This window comes from Squalius cephalus (genome assembly GCF_949319135.1).
Source record: "Squalius cephalus genome assembly, chromosome: 2".
Taxonomy (NCBI): domain Eukaryota; kingdom Metazoa; phylum Chordata; class Actinopteri; order Cypriniformes; family Leuciscidae; genus Squalius; species Squalius cephalus.
The window spans coordinates 16014351-16032114 of record NC_137123.1 but is presented as its reverse complement, the minus strand read 5'-3'; the positions used below and the strand labels follow the sequence as shown (position 1 = coordinate 16032114).

At 43.3% G+C, this 17764-nt stretch overlaps 2 protein-coding genes across 2 annotated transcripts in view; both read left to right on the top strand.

Annotated features, from left to right (window-relative positions):
* Positions 1 to 609, top strand: part of gprc5bb (G protein-coupled receptor, class C, group 5, member Bb) — a gene marked incomplete at its 5' end in the record, with an annotated part of 69468 nt that extends 68859 nt beyond the window's left edge. The window contains one exon of the transcript XR_013823778.1: positions 380 to 609. The remainder of the gene's footprint in view (positions 1 to 379) is intronic.
* Positions 1 to 17764, top strand: part of LOC307172813 (NACHT, LRR and PYD domains-containing protein 12-like) — a 166871-nt gene that overhangs the window by 12167 nt on the left and 136940 nt on the right. The window contains exons 2-6 of the mRNA XM_079895463.1: positions 2917 to 3030; positions 4518 to 4613; positions 13310 to 13405; positions 13541 to 15337; positions 15712 to 15882. Coding sequence (XP_079751589.1) covers positions 2927 to 3030; positions 4518 to 4613; positions 13310 to 13405; positions 13541 to 15337; positions 15712 to 15882 — 2264 coding nt within the window. The 5' untranslated portion in view covers positions 2917 to 2926. The remainder of the gene's footprint in view (positions 1 to 2916; positions 3031 to 4517; positions 4614 to 13309; positions 13406 to 13540; positions 15338 to 15711; positions 15883 to 17764) is intronic.

Here is a 17764-nt window from a genome sequence, read left to right as displayed (position 1 = left end):
CCTATGTTAACTAATGTAGTTAACTATAGTTTAAAGGTGCTCTAAGTGATGTTGGGTGACCTCACTTCTAGTTGACGTTTAAAGTATTGTCAAACAAAATGGAGGCTAGCTGGACCCTCCCTCCTCCTCATCCGCGCACTAACCCCCCAAACCCCACCCCAGATCCTTCTTGTCAGTTATTGGCTGGAGCAGTTTGTTATGTTTCGTGGTGCGGATGAGCCCAGTTGGTTTTTCTTGCTGTTTGTGGAGCTTGGGTTGTCTACAGAGACCGCGTTTTTTTTATACAGTGTGTTCAGGGGACAGGCAGCTAGCGGATGGTGAGGAGATGTTTGCTGTATGTGACAAAAAAAGGCCTAAAAAACGCTTAGACATCGCTTAGAGCACCTTTAATAAATTAAACATTATTGTAAAGTGTGACCGATTTTTGTATACACCAATTCAGTGTTGGACAGATCAGTTGTTTTAACCATTCATTAAAGTGAATGGTTCAAAGGAGTCATTCGTTTGCGTATACGGCACGCATTGTGTGATTATCTCGGGTGTTTAGGACATCGCACAAGATTTGTGTCAACACAGAAAACATTTCATCACTGGATAGGTTTTTTCGTTTACTGAAATTGTGGTTATGTCAGCTGAATGGGCGGAACGCTTTTTGGAAAAGATAAGGCAACCTGGCAAAGTTTTTTTTAGCACACACCCCGCGTAATTCAAGAGGAAAAATCTCCCAATGCTCCACGTGCAACTGCGGTCTTCCGACCTTTTACTATCGTGTCAGTTGACTGATTAATATGCGCGAGGGAGAGAGCGCAAGACAGCGCTGGTGTTGTTTGAAGACGTTAGTGCGCGCGCGCGGCCGGGGCTCTCTCTGCTCGTTATCGCCCTGTCAAGCGCAGCAGTCGAATTCATTCTATTCTACATAACTCACCGATCAAATAAGGCTTTGGCAGGACAAAAAAAAATTTGCTTAAAAAAAAAAAATTCAATGCAGGAAAACCCCTAACAAGTCTCGTAAACGTTGGCTGCGCTGTTTCTTACCTTGCTCTACGTTGACTTTACTAGTTACAGCTTCACCGTCACCACCTTTTTTTAAATATTTGTTTAGAAAATCTCCCAGGGCTCTATTTTCTTCTATTCTTCTCCTCTTTTCTTTCCTTTTCTGAGCACCGGACTTGAGCTGATCGGACATTTTGAACTGAACTGAACTGAACTTCAAATCAAATGACAACATCAAATTTTGATCAGTGGCCAAACCATTTTTGTGTTGGGGGGTGGAGGGGTTCTTGACCCCTATTTCAAGGACAATAAGGAAGAAAACAAATAAAAAGCTTTTATGTAACTCAAATATTACATATTTATTTCCACAAATAGGCCTATTTAAACAAAATAATTTTCAATTATTCCATAATTTAATGAGGGCCCAGTTCTGGGCCCCCCCTCTAACCTGGGCCCGGGACAACAGACCCGTTTGTCCCCCCCTGTCGGCGGGCGTGGTTAAAAGCATTTCTGAATCTTAAAATGACAAGTCATTGTGAGTTTGTCCATACGCTACATAAATTATAATATGGAACGCATTTACTTAATTTACAATGTAACATTTATTAATTTACTCTAGCAGTTAAGATATCAATAAAACAAGGCCACAATAAACTAAAGGATTAAAATGTGGGTAAATCTCAAGGTAAGTCTGCTTTAAAAAAAATATTACAAATTCGAACATGGCCATAATGTGCGCATTGAGAAACACGTTTAAATTGGTTGTCTTAACATGGTAAAACTGTACGTCTTTACGCGTACTAAAGTAACGCGACGAAAACTGACGCCTTAACACGACCAGAATGTGCATGTCTACACATACAAAAGAAACACACAAAATTGCGTGTTAACGCGGACAAACAGTGCATGTTGACGCGGTCAAATTTCACGCTTTTCGTTTAAAGAGAATTGGCCCTGTTCGCCTTCCATACTAATGCTGCGTTCACGTCATAACCTTATGATGTGAACGCAGCATAAGCTTGTTTTGGTTTTAGGAGGAACTGTAAAAGGTGGCTGTATGGAGGTTATAATATGACAAAACTATTTGAATTGTGTAAATTAATTGAATTGAAGTGTTATGTAACACAATTTAATATTATGTGGCATTTTACATAGTTCTGAATTAGATTTTTTAATACTTGAATATTGAACATTTAAAATGTAACAATTGAAATGTTTTTATAGCAGAATTTTTATAGACATGCATTTTCAATCAGTGGATTTTTTTGTTCTTAATTCTTAGACTGTAAATATCCAGTTTTTAAAAATACAGCATCAAGTTTTCAAGATGAAGAAGAAATTCGTAAAACGTCAAATTCAATATTCTAACATTCAAAGTGCAGAAATTCAGATACAGAAAGTAGGTCAGAGGTCATCCACAGGGAAGAGTAGAGGGTCCCAGAAAAGTCGAACAGAGCATTTTGGCCAATCACAGCTGCTGTTTGTTTGTGGTGCTCGTGACTGTCTGTCCACAACTCTGCATAGCCTGAAGTTTGGTTTATCCTCGCCGATTCCGCACGAACGCGATGGTGCACTGCAAAAATGACGTCATTACGGTGTATGCGGGCGTGCGCGTTGGGTGGGCGAGACCCCATTTCGAGTGGCGGTGTGCACAGCTTTTTTTTTTTTAGTGATTCCTGATGGTTTAGAGGACAATTGCTCTGAGTCGCCCTGGTCCTGAGACTTCCACAGGCGATATGTGTACATTTTTAATATTTAGACCACTTCTATTATTGGTTATAGTTTTAACCATAATAACAAAAAGTGTTTATGAAATAAATTGCCTACCCTACCTTAAAGAATTAAAAGTAAGTAAAACTTGATTTTCATGCTAAATGGCTCCATTTTGTGATTTCCATGAATTTCCTTCATGTTCTGTTTCAGTTAATTTAAGATGCAAAGATCAAAGTCATCAGACCCCAGCTGTGTGTCCATGAAGAGTGACGCGTCAATGGATCCTCCACGTAACTTTAGTGGACACACTGATCCTGGATTTAGGTGAGTGCTTTACTAAACATTTATCTTACTAAGAAAATTGTTCATTATTAATGCTGTAAAGGGACTAAAGTGCCTGTATGAAATGCATTTCAGACATTATTAATTAAAAGATCTTAGCTCACATGTTGATGTGCACTTGCTGTAAAGTCTCCAACAGCATAATAAATATTAATGGAATAATTCAGTCACCTGAATCAGTTTATCACAAAAGTCATGAATTTAAGAGTGTGATTTACACTCACCTAAAGGATTATTAGGAACACCTGTTCAATTTCTCATTAATGCAATTATCTAATCAACCAATCACATGGCAGTTGCTTCAATGCATTTAGGGGTGTGGTCCTGGTCAAGACAATCTCCTGAACTCCAAACTGAATGTCAGAATGGGAAAGAAAGGTGATTTAAGCAATTTTGAGCGTGGCATGGTTGTTGGTGCCAGACGGGCCGGTCTGAGTATTTCACAATCTGCTCAGTTACTGGGATTTTCACGCACAACCACTTCTAGGGTTTACAAAGAATGGTTTGAAAAGGGAAAAACATCCAGTATGCAGCAGTCCTGTGGGCGAAAATGCTTTGTTGATGCTAGAGGTCAGAGGAGAATGGGCCGACTGATTCAAGCTGATAGAAGAGCAACTTTGACTGAAATAACCACTCGTTACAACCGAGGTATGCAGCAAAGCATTTGTGAAGCCACAACACGCACAACCTTGAGGTGGATGGGCTACAACAGCAGAAGACCCCACCGGGTACCACTCATCTCCACTACAAATAGGAAAAAGAGGCTACAATTTGCACGAGCTCACCAAAATTGGACAGTTGAAGACTGGAAAAATGTTGCCTGGTCTGATGAGTCTTGATTTCTGTTGAGACATTCAGATGGTAGAGTCAGAATTTGGCGTAAACAGAATGAGAACATGGATCCATCATGCCTTGTTACCACTGTGCAGGCTGGTGGTGGTGGTGTAATGGTGTGGGGGATGTTTTCTTGGCACACTTTAGGCCCCTTAGTGCCAATTGGGCATCGTTTAAATGCCACGGCCTACCTGAGCATTGTTTCTGACCATGTCCATCCCTTTATGACCACCATGTACCCATCCTCTGATGGCTACTTCCAGCAGGATAATGCACCATGTCACAAAGCTCGAATCATTTCAAATTGGTTTCTTGAACATGACAATGAGTTCACTGTACTAAAATGGCCCCCACAGTCACCAGATCTCAACCCAATAGAGCATCTTTGGGATGTGGTGGAACGGGAGCTTCGTGCCCTGGATGTGCATCCCACAAATCTCCATCAACTGCAAGATGCTATCCTATCAATATGGGCCAACATTTCTAAAGAATGCTTTCAGCACCTTGTTGAATCAATGCCACATAGAATTAAGGCAGTTCTGAAGGCGAAAGGGGGTCAAACACAGTATTAGTATGGTGTTCCTAATAATCCTTTAGGTGAGTGTACATTCACTTGTGTTCATCTCAATGCACAGACCGGATCCTCCAGACCCCAGCTGTATGTCCATGAAGAGTGACGCGTCAATGGATCCTCCACGTAACTTTAGTGGACAAACTGATCCTGTGTTTAGGTGAGTGCTTTACTAAACATTTATCTTACTAAGAAAATTGTTCATTATTAATGCTGTAAAGGGACTAAAGTGCCTGTATGTAATGCGTTTCAGTGCAATTGCTAATCCAAATTATTAAAATGCACATAGCCTGTGCATGCTATTGTTGCACATAAAATATCAATGTTCATAACTGTGCAAAAAATTCAAAAACCTTTAGAAACTCACACGATAGTTCAGCATCACACACCATGAGATGGGTTAAATAGAGAGATTAAAAAATAACCAATTTCTCTCCAAAACGGTACCAGTTTTAGTGTTCTAAAAAAGAAATGAGAATCTCTACTATTAACAGTTTACCTTACCTAATGCACTGAAAAAGACTAAGACAGTGAGCTAACACTAATTACACTGTAATTCCGTGCCATTAAATATGTTACAATTTAAACGTAAATGCACATTGTTCTAGAAGGGGGCATCATCCCTTACATTTTACACAGCTACATTTATTATGACCGCCGCTAGCGTAGCTAGCGAAAGCGGTCATATAGGGATTGTCAAAGTTTTTTTTTTTTTTTTTTCCCGTCACCTTACTGAATTTTTCGTCAACGATACCAGGGACACCGAAGCACCGGGGAACATGAAATTTGGTGGGCATGTAGCCCCACTAGACTTCTAAGGAAAAATTTCGTTTGGTCCCCGGGGGCCACTCCCCCCCCGCGCTGGCCCCCCCAAACCCCAAAAAATGCAGTTTTTCCTAAATAACTACCTGAACCGTGGCACCGAGGATGAAGAAATTTTTATGGTATGTTGGTCTACTAGACTTTTACGGAAAAAATTCGTTTGGTCCCCGGGGGCCACTCCCCCCCCCCCCCCCCGCGCTGGGGCCCCCGTAAATTTTTCGTCAACGATACCAGGGACACCGAAGCACCGGGGAACATGAAATTTGGTGGGCATGTAGCCCCACTAGACTTCTACGGAAAAATTTCGTTTGGTCCCCGGGGGCCACTCCCCCCCCGCGCTGGGCCCCCCCAAACCCAAAAAAATGCAGTTTTTCCTAAATAACTACCTGAACCGTGGCACCGAGGATGAAGAAATTTTTATGGTATGTTGGTCTACTAGACTTTTACGGAAAAATTTCGTTTGGTCCCCGGGGGCCACTCCCCCCCCGCGCTGGGCCCCCCCAAACCCAAAAAAATGCAGTTTTTCCTAAATAACTACCTGAACCGTGGCACCGAGGATGAAGAAATTTTTATGGTATGTTGGTCTACTAGACTTTTACGGAAAAATTTCGTTTGGTCCCCGGGGGCCACTCCCCCCCCGCGCTGGGCCCCCCCAAACCCCAAAAAATGCAGTTTTTCCTAAATAACTACCTGAACCGTGGCACCGAGGATGAAGAAATTTTTATGGTATGTTGGTCTACTAGACTTTTACGGAAAAATTTCGTTTGGTCCCCGGGAGCCACTCCCCCCCCCCGCGCTGGGGCCCCCGTAAATTTTTCGTCAACGATACCAGGGACACTGAAACACCGGGGAACATGAAATTTGGTGGGCATGTAGCCCCACTAAACTTCTACGGAAAAATTTCGTTTGGTCCCCTGGTTGCCACTCCCCCCCCGCGCTGGGCCCCCCCAAACCCAAAAAAATGCAGTTTTTCCTAAATAACTACCTGAACCGTGGCACCGAGGATGAAGAAATTTTTATGGTATGTTGGTCTACTAGACTTTTACGGAAAAATTTCGTTTGGTCCCCGGGGGCCACTCCCCCCCCCCCCCCCCCCCGCGCTGGGGCCCCCGTAAATTTTTCGTCAACGATACCAGGGACACCGAAGCACCGGGGAACATGAAATTTGGTGGGCATGTAGCCCCACTAGACTTCTAAGGAAAAATTTCGTTTGATCCCCGGGGGCCACTCCCCCCCCGCACTGGGCCCCCCCCCCAAACCCAAAAAAATGCAGTTTTTCCTAAATAACTACCTGAACCGTGGCACCGAGGATGAAGAAATTTTTATGGTATGTTGGTCTACTAGACTTTTACGGAAAAATTTCGTTTGGTCCCCGGGGGCCACTTCCCCCCCCGCGCTGGTGCCCCCGTACATTTTTCGTCAACGATACCAGGGACACCGAAGCACCGGGGAACATGAAATTTGGTGGGCATGTAGCCCCACTAGACTTCTAAGGAAAAATTTCCTTTGGTCCCCGGGGGCCACTCCCCCCCCCCGCGCTGGGCCCCCCCCCCCCCAAACCCAAAAAAATGCAGTTTTTCCTAAATAACTACCTGAACCGTGGCACCGAGGATGAAGACATTTTTATGGTATGTTGGTCTACTAGACTTTTACGGAAAAATTTCGTTTGGTCCCCGGGGGCCACTCCCCCCCCCCCGCGCTGGGGCCCCCGTAAATTTTTCGTCAACGATACCAGGGACACCGAAGCACCGGGGAACATGAAATTTGGTGGGCATGTAGCCCCACTAGACTTCTACGGAAAAATTTCGTTTGGTCCCGGGGGGCCACTCCCCCCCCGCGCTGGGCCCCCCCAAACCCAAAAAATGCAGTTTTTCCTAAATAACTACCTGAACCGTGGCACCGAGGATGAAGAAATTTTTATGGTATGTTGGTCTACTAGACTTTTACGGAAAAATTTCGTTTGGTCCCCGGGGGCCACTTCCCCCCCCGCGCTGGGGCCCCCGTAAATTTTTCATCAACGATACCAGGGACACCGAAGCACCGGGGAACATGAAATTTGGTGGGCATGTAGCCCCACTAGACTTCTAAGGAAAAATTTCATTTGGTCCCCGGGGGCCACTCCCCCCCCGCGCTGGGCCCCCCCAAACCCAAAAAAATTAAGTTTTTCCTAAATAACTACCTGAACCGTGGCACCGAGGATGAAGAAATTTTTATGGTATGTTGGTCTACTAGACTTTTACGGAAAAAATTCGTTTGGTCCCCGGGGGCCACTCCCCCCCCCCCCCGCGCTGGGGCCCCCGTAAATTTTTCGTCAACGATACCAGGGACACCGAAGCACCGGGGAACATGAAATTTGGTGGGCATGTAGCCCCACTAGACTTCTACGGAAAAATTTCGTTTGGTCCCCGGGGGCCACTCCCCCCCCGCGCTGGGCCCCCCCAAACCCAAAAAAATGCAGTTTTTCCTAAATAACTACCTGAACCGTGGCACCGAGGATGAAGAAATTTTTATGGTATGTTGGTCTACTAGACTTTTACGGAAAAATTTCGTTTGGTCCCCGGGGGCCACTCCCCCCCCGCGCTGGGCCCCCCCAAACCCAAAAAAATGCAGTTTTTCCTAAATAACTACCTGAACCGTGGCACCGAGGATGAAGAAATTTTTATGGTATGTTGGTCTACTAGACTTTTACGGAAAAATTTCGTTTGGTCCCCGGGGGCCACTTCCCCCCCCGCGCTGGGGCCCCCGTAAATTTTTCGTCAACGATACCAGGGACACTGAAACACCGGGGAACATGAAATTTGGTGGGCATGTAGCCCCACTAAACTTCTACGGAAAAATTTCGTTTGGTCCCCGGGGGCCACTCCCCCCCCGCGCTGGGCCCCCCCAAACCCAAAAAAATGCAGTTTTTCCTAAATAACTACCTGAACCGTGGCACCGAGGATGAAGAAATTTTTATGGTATGTTGGTCTACTAGACTTTTACGGAAAAATTTCGTTTGGTCCCCGGGGGCCACCCATCCCCCCCCCCCCCCCCCCCGCGCTGGGGCCCCCGTAAATTTTTCGTCAACGATACCAGGGACACCGAAGCACCGGGGAACATGAAATTTGGTGGGCATGTAGCCCCACTAGACTTCTAAGGAAAAATTTAGTTTGGTCCCCGGAGGCCACTCCCCCCCCCCGCGCTGGGCCCCCCCCCAAACCCAAAAAAATTCAGTTTTTCCTAAATAACTACCTGAACCGTGGCACCGAGGATGAAGACATTTTTATGGTATGTTGGTCTACTAGACTTTTACGGAAAAATATTTCGTTTGGTCCCCGGGGGCCACTCCCCCCCCCCGCGCTGGGGCCCCCGTAAATTTTTCGTCAACGATACCAGGGACACCGAAGCACCGGGGAACATGAAATTTGGTGGGCATGTAGCCCCACTAGACTTCTACGGAAAAATTTCGTTTGGTCCCCGGGGGCCACTCCCCCCCCCCGCGCTGGGCCCCCCCAAAACCAAAAAAATGCATTTTTCCTAAATAACTACCTGAACCGTGGCACCGAGGATGAAGAAATTTTTATGGTATGTTGGTCTACTAGACTTTTACGGAAAAATTTCGTTTGGTCCCCGGGGGCCACTTCCCCCCCCCCGCGCTGGGGCCCCCGTAAATTTTTCGTCAACGATACCAGGGACACCGAAGCACCGGGGAACATGAAATTTGGTGGGCATGTAGCCCCACTACACTTCTACGGAAAAATTTCGTTTGGTCCTCGGGGGCCACTCCCCCCCCCGCGCTGGGCCCCCCCAAACCCAAAAAAATGCAGTTTTTCCTAAATAACTACCTGAACCGTGGCACCGAGGATGAAGAAATTTTTATGGTATGTTGGTCTACTAGACTTTTACGGAAAAATTTTGTTTGGTCCCCGGGGGCCACTTCCCCCCCCTGCGCTGGGGCCCCTGTAAATTTTTCGTCAACGATACCAGGGACACCGAAACAACGGGGAACATGAAATTTGGTGGGCATGTAGCCCCACTAGACTTCTATGGAAAAATTTCGTTTGGTCCCCGGGGGCCACTCCCCCCCCCCGCGCTGGGCCCCCCCAAACCCAAAAAAATGCAGTTTTTCCTAAATAACTACCTGAACCGTGGCCCCGAGGATGAAGAAATTTTTATGGTATGTTGCTCTTAAGGGCCCACATCAACCTAGCCCATAATCACTCATTTGTGATTTGCGCCCCTCCCATAAAAAATGAAAATGCAATATTATTCTGCTTTAATCGCCCCTATCTTCAGTGGAGATGTTCAGAACTGCACCATATTTCATGTGTATGATTAACTTGACATCCTCTGGGGGTATCCTCTGCTAAGTTTCGTAGAATTTCATCCATGGGGGGGTATAAAATAAATTCATTTATGTGCACATTTAGTGACTGTACACTCATCGGCCTGTAGATGGTGCTGTTGAGCGAAGGGTTGCTGGTTTAGGATGATACTGTCACACACACACATGCAGGAATACAAACAAACGCAAGCATGCACACACACTGGCACACACACTGACATCCACACGCACAGACACACACCCATACACACACATACAAATCCACATGCACAGACACACACACACAAACACACACGCGCACACATGTACGCACACATACATACACGCACAGACACACACACACACACACAGACACACACATACACAAACACACACACACACACACACACACACAGACAGACATGCACATACTACTACTTTTTTTAGGTATATACATAAACACGCAATACAGCCAAATTACTCCACGTCATTTATTTTTGTGGAAAGCCAGTGCAGGCCTGAGCGGCGGTCATATTTTGTACCGCGATGCGGTACATCTAGTTTGAATTGTAATGCTGATAATATAATTTGTAAGGAAAATGGTGCATTAAATAGGGAAGTATATCCGGGGAAACTTTTACAAAAGAAACACACACACAAACAAATGCATGTCTCTTTGTATTCTCGCCAAGCTGTTTAATCAGCAGCATCCACAACAACAACAATAATGTTGAACTTGAAAAATGTTTTTGCACAAGTGCACTTGCTAAATGAAGGCGGATTGTATAATGGATCAATCAAAAAATGTTTATTGATGAGCTGTAGTCACGAACTGACAGAAATGCAGTTGAAGTTAACTCAATGGGTCATAAGGTGCACTGTATACTGTTTCAGGTCCAATTTCTGGAGGACTGTATCCACAGTTTTAGACTTTGGAACACACCTTCACAGCGCGCATTGCGTGCTCATACTAAACTCCTCAAGACTCAATGAGCTGCCGACATCTCCAAGTGATGATACAATCTGTATTGTGAAAAAAAAAAAAACGCTATATAAATAAAGGTGACTTGACTTGATGCTGCATGACGGGCGCTCAAGCCCTGCCCCTTTTGTCTCAATGTATTGCACCCACTGATCATTATAGATCAGTGATTGCGCCCCGCTCTGATAAAGGAAAATAATAGTAATATTTTTCTAAATATTATAATAAATAACAATACACTTATACACCATTGCCAATAGCAATAATAATACAAAAAAATATATATAAAAAGTTTTTTGGCGGAAGCATTTGGCAGAGGTGAAGTGGTAGGCGGAGTTTCCTTTGCAGCGCTATATACGCAGCAGTTCGCCGCGAGTCTTCAAACTACACGAGCAGCCAGCAGCAGGTAATATTACGCTAATACGGAGAAGTATATAAGCTAATACTAATAAAAAAATTAAAAAACATTTATCCTACCATGCGACTGTAAAAGTTGCATCAGCATACAAGTTATGCTTAACTATAATAAAAGTATAATGACGCATTCTGAGTCTGACAATGTCATTCGTTTTTATCCAGCACCATAGCAAGTGTTATTAGCTTGGGGAAATACATCTAGTGAGAGTACATGTCCAACTCTAAATTGTAAGGAATTTATATCTTTTAGTTCATAGTAACACTTTACAATATGGTTAATTTGTTTATTATTCATATTAAGGGATGTATCAGCGATTTCAGGCCCTAAAAAGGCCCAAACATAAATGATCACATTCATTCAATCTAATTCATCTAATCAGGAAAGCCAAATCAAGTTCTTATACCTTGTCCTGACCTGAGCACAAGCTCTCATTCTAATCCTAAAAGTCTTAAATACTTTATATATATATCTTAAATACCATATTTAAATAATTTAAGTCTTTAAATTCATTTAAATTGTTAATATCACCTGTATACTTAATTACTGTTTGTCTGATGAGTGCCCAATCTCAGAACAAAAAGGTTTCAATAAGCGCCACCTGCTTGTGATAGCTGTACTAAGCACAACAAAAGCTCACGTTGTTTTCCAAAGACAGATATTGATTACAATGGTCTGTATCTTATACCTGCATTGATTGCTCACCTCCACTGTAACTGATTTCCCCACACAAATGTTAATGCTTTGATATTAAAGCTAGAATGTCCACTAATGTGTTTATTTACAAAAAGGCACAAGTGGAGAAAAACAAGGCAATTTTATTTTTTATCAAAATTTTCATAAAACTGCAATTTAAATATATTATTTCTATAGGTTATACAAAAAAAAAAAAAAAATAGGCTGAATAAGCTGATCTATAGCATGTTAAATGGTGGTAGTCTAGTCTATGAACGGTATACCCCCCTAAGCTCACAGAAATGGTTAGACCCAAGTCTTCAGCAGCCAATGACACTGACCCGTTCAAACTGATTTTAACGCGTATTTCACGCGTATTTAACGCGCTGATTTGTCACGCGCAAACAACACGTATTTCGCACATATTTGATGCGTATTTAACACGTGAAATCCGCGTCAAATACGTGTTAAAATTCACATGTTTTTGGCCCTCGTGACTTTCCATAGACGTGAATACGCCTCATTCGCGCGTCAAGTTTGCGCGAATTGAGCGTCTGGCGCGATAAGCGCGTTTGACAAGAATTCGCGTCTGCCGCCCGAGTTGAAAAATCTGAACTTCTGCGTCAATTCGCGCCACGTTAACCAATCAGGAGCCTGCTTGCTGCTGTCACGTGGTGAAGTAAAAACAAAGTAAATCTTTTATCACATAATTTGATTTCAACATACGAGACATATTCATTTTATATTAAATGCTATTTATTCCATATCTAAATCCAGATTATATGAAACATTATAATTCTAATGTAAAGACAACCAATATACTTTAGTATAGGCCTATAGTTTGTGTCTGGACAGTGTTGTGTGAGAAAAGAAAAAAAAACACAGGACAGGTTAATTACTTTTGGAGGCTGGCTCCATTTATCATCAATACAAAAATAAATTACAGATTATGTGGGGGAGGGCAAGGGTGATCCTCGCTCTAATGCGGGACAACAGGTCATCAAACTGGGCGCGAGACAGGCGGAAGCACCGCTGATAGCGGCCGTCATCCAGGCGCAGCTCCTGGAGCAAATGAAAAGTGAAACTCGCCAAACTGGGTTCGCCTGGTAGACCCAAATACGGTGACGATGATCCCTACGCCGCTGTTTTGCTCTCCAGAGCAAATACAGAGGTGACTCTCTCGATAAATGATCTATCAACATCAGACATCTTGTAAAAAGATGGCCGCCAACAGGTTTAGAAACTTTCGCCTCTGACGCGCGTGAATTTGACGCGCTATTCGCGTCCGGTGTGAACACACAGTTAGTGTGCAGTCTAGTTCGAGCCTCCTTTAGTGTGCAGTCTAGTTCGAGCCTCCTTTAGTGTGCAGTCTAGTTCGAGACTCCTTTAGACTGCCCCCCCCCCCTTTATTACTCTGGACGCCCCCCAGTTTGGAAACCGCTGCTGTATTTAATGCATTTCAGAATGAAAAGCTTGATTAAGTCTGATATGTGAATATGACCACTATAACAGTTGCACTTGCTGTTATGTCTCCAACAGCATAATGTGTTTTACACAACAGCAAAATGATTCAGTCACCAAGAACAATCAACCCTTACAAAAGTGATTAATATAAGAGTGTGTGAATTAAATTCATTTGTGTTTATCTTAACTGCTCAGACCGGACCCTCCAGACCCCAGCTGTGTGTCCATGAAGAGTGACCAGTCAATGGATCCTACACTTAAGTTTAGTGGACTCACTGATCCTGGGTTTAGGTAAGTGCTGTAATAAACATTTACATTTATTCATTTGCCAGAAACCTTTATTCAAAGAGACTTACATAGTGTCATGGGTCCTGACACAATAAAATATCTTGGTACTATGTGTGTAATTATTTCTTTATCTTACAGTAGTTGCCCTCAACATTCCGAAGCCCTCAAGACATTCAGATTGAATTTGAGGAAGAATTTTCAGTGTCTTTATGAGGGAACAGCAAAGCAGGGAAACCCAACACGGCTGAATGAGATCTACACTGATCTCTACATCACAGAGAGTGATTGTGGAGAGATCAATAATGAGCATGAGGTGAGACGGATTGAGACTCAATCCAGGAGAGCAGCAACAGAGGACACACCGATCAAATGCACAGACATATTTAGACCTTTACCTGGACAAGACAAACCCATCAGAACTGTGCTGACAAAGGGAGTCGCTGGCATTGGAAAAACAGTCTCTGTGCAGAAGTTCATCCTGGACTGGGCTGAAGGGACAGAGAATCAGGAGATCCAGCTCATGTTTCCACTTGCTTTCAGAGAGCTCAACCTAATGAAGGACATAACACTCAGTCTTTCAAAGCTTCTGCATGTCTTTTTCCCTGAGACAAAAGAAATTAAACCATTCAGTGATGAATATAAAGTTGTCTTTGTTTTTGATGGTCTGGACGAGTGTCGTCTGTCTCTGGATTTTAATGTGAAGCTGTGTAATATATCTGAATCAGCCTCAGTGGACGTGCTGCTGACGAACCTCATTGTGGGGAATCTGCTTCCCTCTGCTCTCATCTGGATCACCTCCAGACCAGCAGCAGCCGATCTCGTCCCCTCTGAGTGTGTCCATCGAGTGACTGAGGTACGAGGATTCAATGATCCACAGAAGGAGGAATACTTCAGGAAGAGAATCAGTGATCAGAGTCTGGCCGATACAATCATCAGACACCTGAAGTCATCAAGGAGCCTCTACATCATGTGCCACATCCCAGTGTTTTGCTGGATCTCAGCCACTGTTTTAGAGAAGATGTTGAGTGAAGCAGAGAATGAAGAGATTCCCAAGACTCTCACTCAGATGTACACACACTTCCTGATCATTCAGACCAACATCAAACATGAGAAGGACTATAAGAAGAAAGTGAAGGATGAAGACATGATCCTCAAACTGGGGAAACTGGCCTTCCAGCAGCTTGTGAAAGGCAACCTGATCTTCTATGAGGAAGACCTGAGAGAGTGTGGCATTGATGAGACAGAAGCATCAGTTTACTCAGGATTGTGCACTCAGATCTTCAGAGAGGAGTTGGGCTTGTGTCAGGGGAAAGTCTTCTGCTTTGTTCATCTGAGCATTCAGGAGCATCTAGCAGCTCTTTATGTGCTGCTTTCATTCCTGCTGTACCAGAGGGATGTGCTCAATGAAACCCTCAGCTCAAAACATGCACACGAGTTCACGTGTCACACGATATCTGACCTGCATCAGAGAGCTGTGGACAAGGCTCTGCAGAGTAGAAATGGACATCTGGATCTTTTCCTGCGGTTTCTTCTGGGTCTCTCGCTGGAGTCCAATCAGACGCTCCTGAAAGGCCTTCTGACGCATGTTAGAAACATTTCGTACAGCAAAGAAAAAACAGTTGGATACATTAAAACAAGAATAAAAATTAATCCCTCACCAGAGAAATACATCAATCTGTTCCACTGTTTAAATGAACTGGGTGATCATTCTCTCGTAAATGAAATCCAGAAGTGTCTCAGATCTGGAGGTCTTTCAAGCACCAGATTGTCCTCGTCACAGTGGTCAGCTGTTGTCTTTGCTCTATTAACCTCAGAGTGTTTGGATGAGTTTAAGTTACAGAAATACATAAGCATCAATCGAGGCCAAAACCACACGTCACCGGATGAAGTTCTTCAGAAGCTCTTGCCTGTAGTTGAAGCCTCCAGATCAGCTCAGTAAGTCTGAGGACAATCACTAGGTGTGTGTGTGTGTGTGTGTGTGTGTGTGTGTGTGTGTGTGTGTGTGTGTGTGTTTGTGGTAGTGATGTGTTTCTTTGTTCTTTGTTGTCAATGGTAGTATTAATTTGGCCTGATTTTTTCTTTTTTTTAAACAAAAGTCGCACTTGGATAACTATACAAAAAAATCTACAAAAGGGATTATTCTCCTTATATTTTTTCAGATCGTTATTTACACACATTACAGCAAAAGTCAACAAAAAGTAATAAAAACATTATACCCACACAGATTTAGTATTTCATATCTCAGTCTCTCTGTGGTTGTGTAGTTCCTGTTGAACTGAGAGATTAAAGTGTGTGCCGTTGTTCTACAGGTTGAGGGGGTGTAATATCACAGATGAAGGTTGTGCTGCTCTGACTTCAGCTCTGAGACCAAACTCACACCTCAGAGAACTGGATCTGTCTGGGAATATAATAGGAGATAAAGGTCTGAAGCTACTCTCTGATGGACTGAAGGATCCTCACTGTAAACTGGAGAAACTGAGGTAAGACCATACTTTAATCTTGACTGAGACTAGAATAATGTTATTTTAACCCTTTAATTCCTACTGTATTATTTGATCTAAATTATCAATACGATCATCAGGCTTTTGAGGAAGGTTTATTAGTTTATCTCTCAATCATCATTGTATTGCTTTACATTATGCTTTAAAATTGCAGAGCTTTGATCATAAAACTAAGCATTTAAATATCATCTTACTAAGACATGTTATTGGCAGATATAGAGTGACGACTGATATTTTAGTAAAAGAGTGTGTACGCACGGTCTAGAGTGTCCGTACGGTGCGCACATATTTACGCCTAGTTTATTTTTTATAAATCCCGATATGTACATTTCAATGCTTTTTTGTGCGTATGCAACGTTTCGGCATCAAGCCGCTGGTGTTTGCGCCATTATTAACTGCCCAAAAAAAACAGACGCTAACACCTCCGTGAAGTGCATTGGTGATTATATAAAGACCAAATGTCAATATCTAGCACAAATCTAAAATAAAACATTCCCATATCTAAAGAACAATGACATCAGCGGCCCTGTGCATGCACAAACGAACCAGACAGGTTTGTAGACGAGATGGATGGAGAGCGTGGCTTGCTTGCGTGACGTCACTAATCAAAGATTTTGTTTTTTGTGTTGATTTTTTTTTTCTTTCTTTTTTTCGCTTTAATGTCTTGTCGATATATTTAGCGGTATTGTCTTTACTGTTTTGTGTGATGTTGGTTTTTTTGGGGGGGGGGGGTAATATGTGCTAAATTGTGAAAAAAAAAAAAAAGAAGATTTTGTGATGTCTAAAGAATGTAATAATTTATGATGGTTCTTTCTACGGCACAAAACAGCACAAATCTAGCACAAACAAGAGGCACCGGTTTGGGGCAATTTGGACGGCATGGGGTGGAGAGTGACGTCACAGCTCCCGAATTCAATGTGTTATTTCTAAGGAGGGGAAAAAGATACAATGTTCATCGTAACGGCACAAATCGAGCGGCACAGTTTTGCAATGATTTGGACCGTATGTGGTGGACAGTTATGTAACTACTTAAAAAGTTTCTCTTTTTTTATGTTTAAAGGTGGGGTATGTGATCTGCAAAACGGCCGGCAGATTTTGAAAATACACAACTCAAATGGTCCTACCTTCTTTCCTCCAACGCTAGCCCTGACTCCACCCATTCGAAGAACATGGATGCGCAATCATGCATGAGCGAAAACTCAGATGCGCGAGAGCGAGCCAGGCTAGCGTAGGTTGGAGTTTTTGCCTGTAGTCCTTCCTGGTCCTTCGGTTGCCGTCAACGTTTGAAAGCAGCGCCTAGAATGACCCTTGTTTTGGCCTTTTCTCTTTCTGCCGATTTGTTAGCAATTGCTCTATCATATAGATTTTCTTTTTTTGTGTAAGTGGGTTAGGAATAGGATTTCAAGGGATTTTGAAAAAATGGACAAAAAAGAAAATCACATACCCCACCTTTAAGAGGGGATCGTAGTTGCAATGGTTCTTTCAACGGCACAAACCGAGCACAAACGAACGACACAGTTTTTGTGCGATTTAGACGAAATGGGGTGGAGAGTGACGTCACAGCTCCCGAGTTAAATTTGTTATATCTGCGAAAGGAAAATAGATCCAGTGTTTGTTTTAACGGCACAGACGATTGACACCGGTTTGGAGCGATTTGAACGACATGGGGTGGAGAGTGACGTCACACAACCAAAAAAATAAACATTCGTTTTTGCGGCACAAATCAGCACAAACAAATGGCATGGTTTTGGAGATTATTTCGTTTTATGGGGTGCCAACTTCACGGAGGTCACGCTAACTGGTAGATTGTGTTGGTCTTTATGGAAATGATCCGGCTGAGTCTCTGTTCTTTAACTTCCAC